Genomic DNA, 1,553 nt, shown 5'->3' on the forward strand with positions numbered 1-1,553 from the left:
ACAAAAATCGATCAATGTAGTTCACTATATTAACAGAATAAAAGAGAAGAGCTAAATGATTTCAAGAAAAAAAAAAAGAGACAAAACTGTGATCTGTACTCTCCACTTGGAGAAATGTGATTCTGAGGTTTCTTGTGGCACGTACAATTCAGTTAGGAAGCAATTTGGTTTAAAACCATTATTCTAATTTTTCAGACTAAATCGTTTATGTTGGTGCCCACTAAAAGACATGACCAAACAAATACATTAGAAACATAGATTTCAGTTGCTGAAATCGTCAGGGACTCTTTCTGAAATGTGTGTATGGTGTGTTAGCAGGTGATATATAACAAGCCATATTTTAAATATTCTCTTTATGTTTCTAACATGTTTGTATGTGTATGTGTGTGTTTTCCTTTGACAGGATGGAAGAATAACAACAATGGGGAAGTTCTAGGTTACTTCAGAATAAAAAGATGTTAGTGGAACACACCAAACGGAGATATGTCAAGCCCATGGCACCTTATCAGACTGAGAGAAAAGCAAAAACCTCTTCTTCATGTGATATAGATCAGAAGAGATTCAAATGTCAATGCTGCTACTGCCAGAGATATATGAAGAACACTTCTGGAATCTCAATGGGGAGAAAAGCAACCTCTCATTCTTCCTCCTGGGATGAATTAATACAAGAACTCAATAAATTGATGCTCAACTCTGGCACCATCCAACCCCCTCTTCTACAAGAATGGGTGCAGGAAAAAGAGAAGAGCCCAAAACAGAGGCAGCAGAAAAACAAAAGAATGTTTTGGAGGCTCCTAAAAGAATGGAAAGACTAAATCTAAAACTTTCATCTTAGATCCAGAATAGAGGGGGTCATGAAAGCCAACACTGCCAACCCCTTGGTCAGAATCCTTTTGGGAACATGGTCAGAGGGAAGAACAGGATCCAGTCTTGTGACGAGGAATCTTGTCAGCTTGTTATTCAATGCAGCTCCAGGAATGTAGCAATCTTTCCTCTATTAATCTTAGGGCCACCTTAGGGCATGCTGGGAGGAGTTCCTCCATGGCAAGAGCAACTAGATAACAATGGTTCTGTACTCTGCATAATACTGTCCCCATGGTACAAGCCATCACTTGTCCTCTTTGGGTTTCCTTTCCTCCCTTACCTTGTCACCAATGATGTATAAAGCATCTATGTGGTGTTTCTGGCTTGGTTTTTTTTTAGTGCTTTCTGTCAAATTTATTGGTTAAATCCCAGGAGAAGCACTAGATCTGATGAAATATGTGTGTGGGTGTGTGTGGCTGTTGCTTTTTTGTTTCTGTTTCTTTTAAAATTTTTTATATCATGGATGCACAGGAAGTTGCAAAGATAGTGCAGGAGGGTCCCATGCACCCTTCACCCAGTCTCCCCTCAAGATACTTAATAGCTCATATATCACCCAAGATAGTTATATCTTGCATTACTATAATACCACATCAATACCAGTAAACTGGCATTGGTACAAAGCATGTGTATGGTTCTGTGCCATTTTTTCATATGTGTGGGTTTGTGTAGCCACTGCTGTAATCAAGATG

At 39.0% G+C, this 1,553-nt stretch overlaps 1 protein-coding gene across 1 annotated transcript; it reads left to right on the forward strand.

Annotated features, from left to right (window-relative positions):
* Window positions 1-455: 455 nt before the first annotated feature.
* Window positions 456-815, forward strand: LOC148773289 (protein FAM156A/FAM156B-like). Its single transcript, XM_088834268.1, has one exon. It carries the CDS (start codon window positions 456-458, stop codon window positions 813-815), a length of 360 nt encoding a protein of 119 aa, XP_088690394.1.
* Window positions 816-1,553: the final 738 nt, after the last annotated feature.

The sequence above is a fragment of the Moschus berezovskii genome, chromosome X (genome assembly GCF_049115385.1).
Source record: "Moschus berezovskii isolate FMDL1 chromosome X, NW_MosBer_1.0, whole genome shotgun sequence".
NCBI lineage: Eukaryota > Metazoa > Chordata > Mammalia > Artiodactyla > Moschidae > Moschus > Moschus berezovskii.

Coding starts and splice junctions, on each gene's coding strand:
- LOC148773289 (XM_088834268.1), top strand. CDS start 456: ATGTTAGTGGAACACACCAAACGGAGATATGTCAAGCCCATGGCACCT.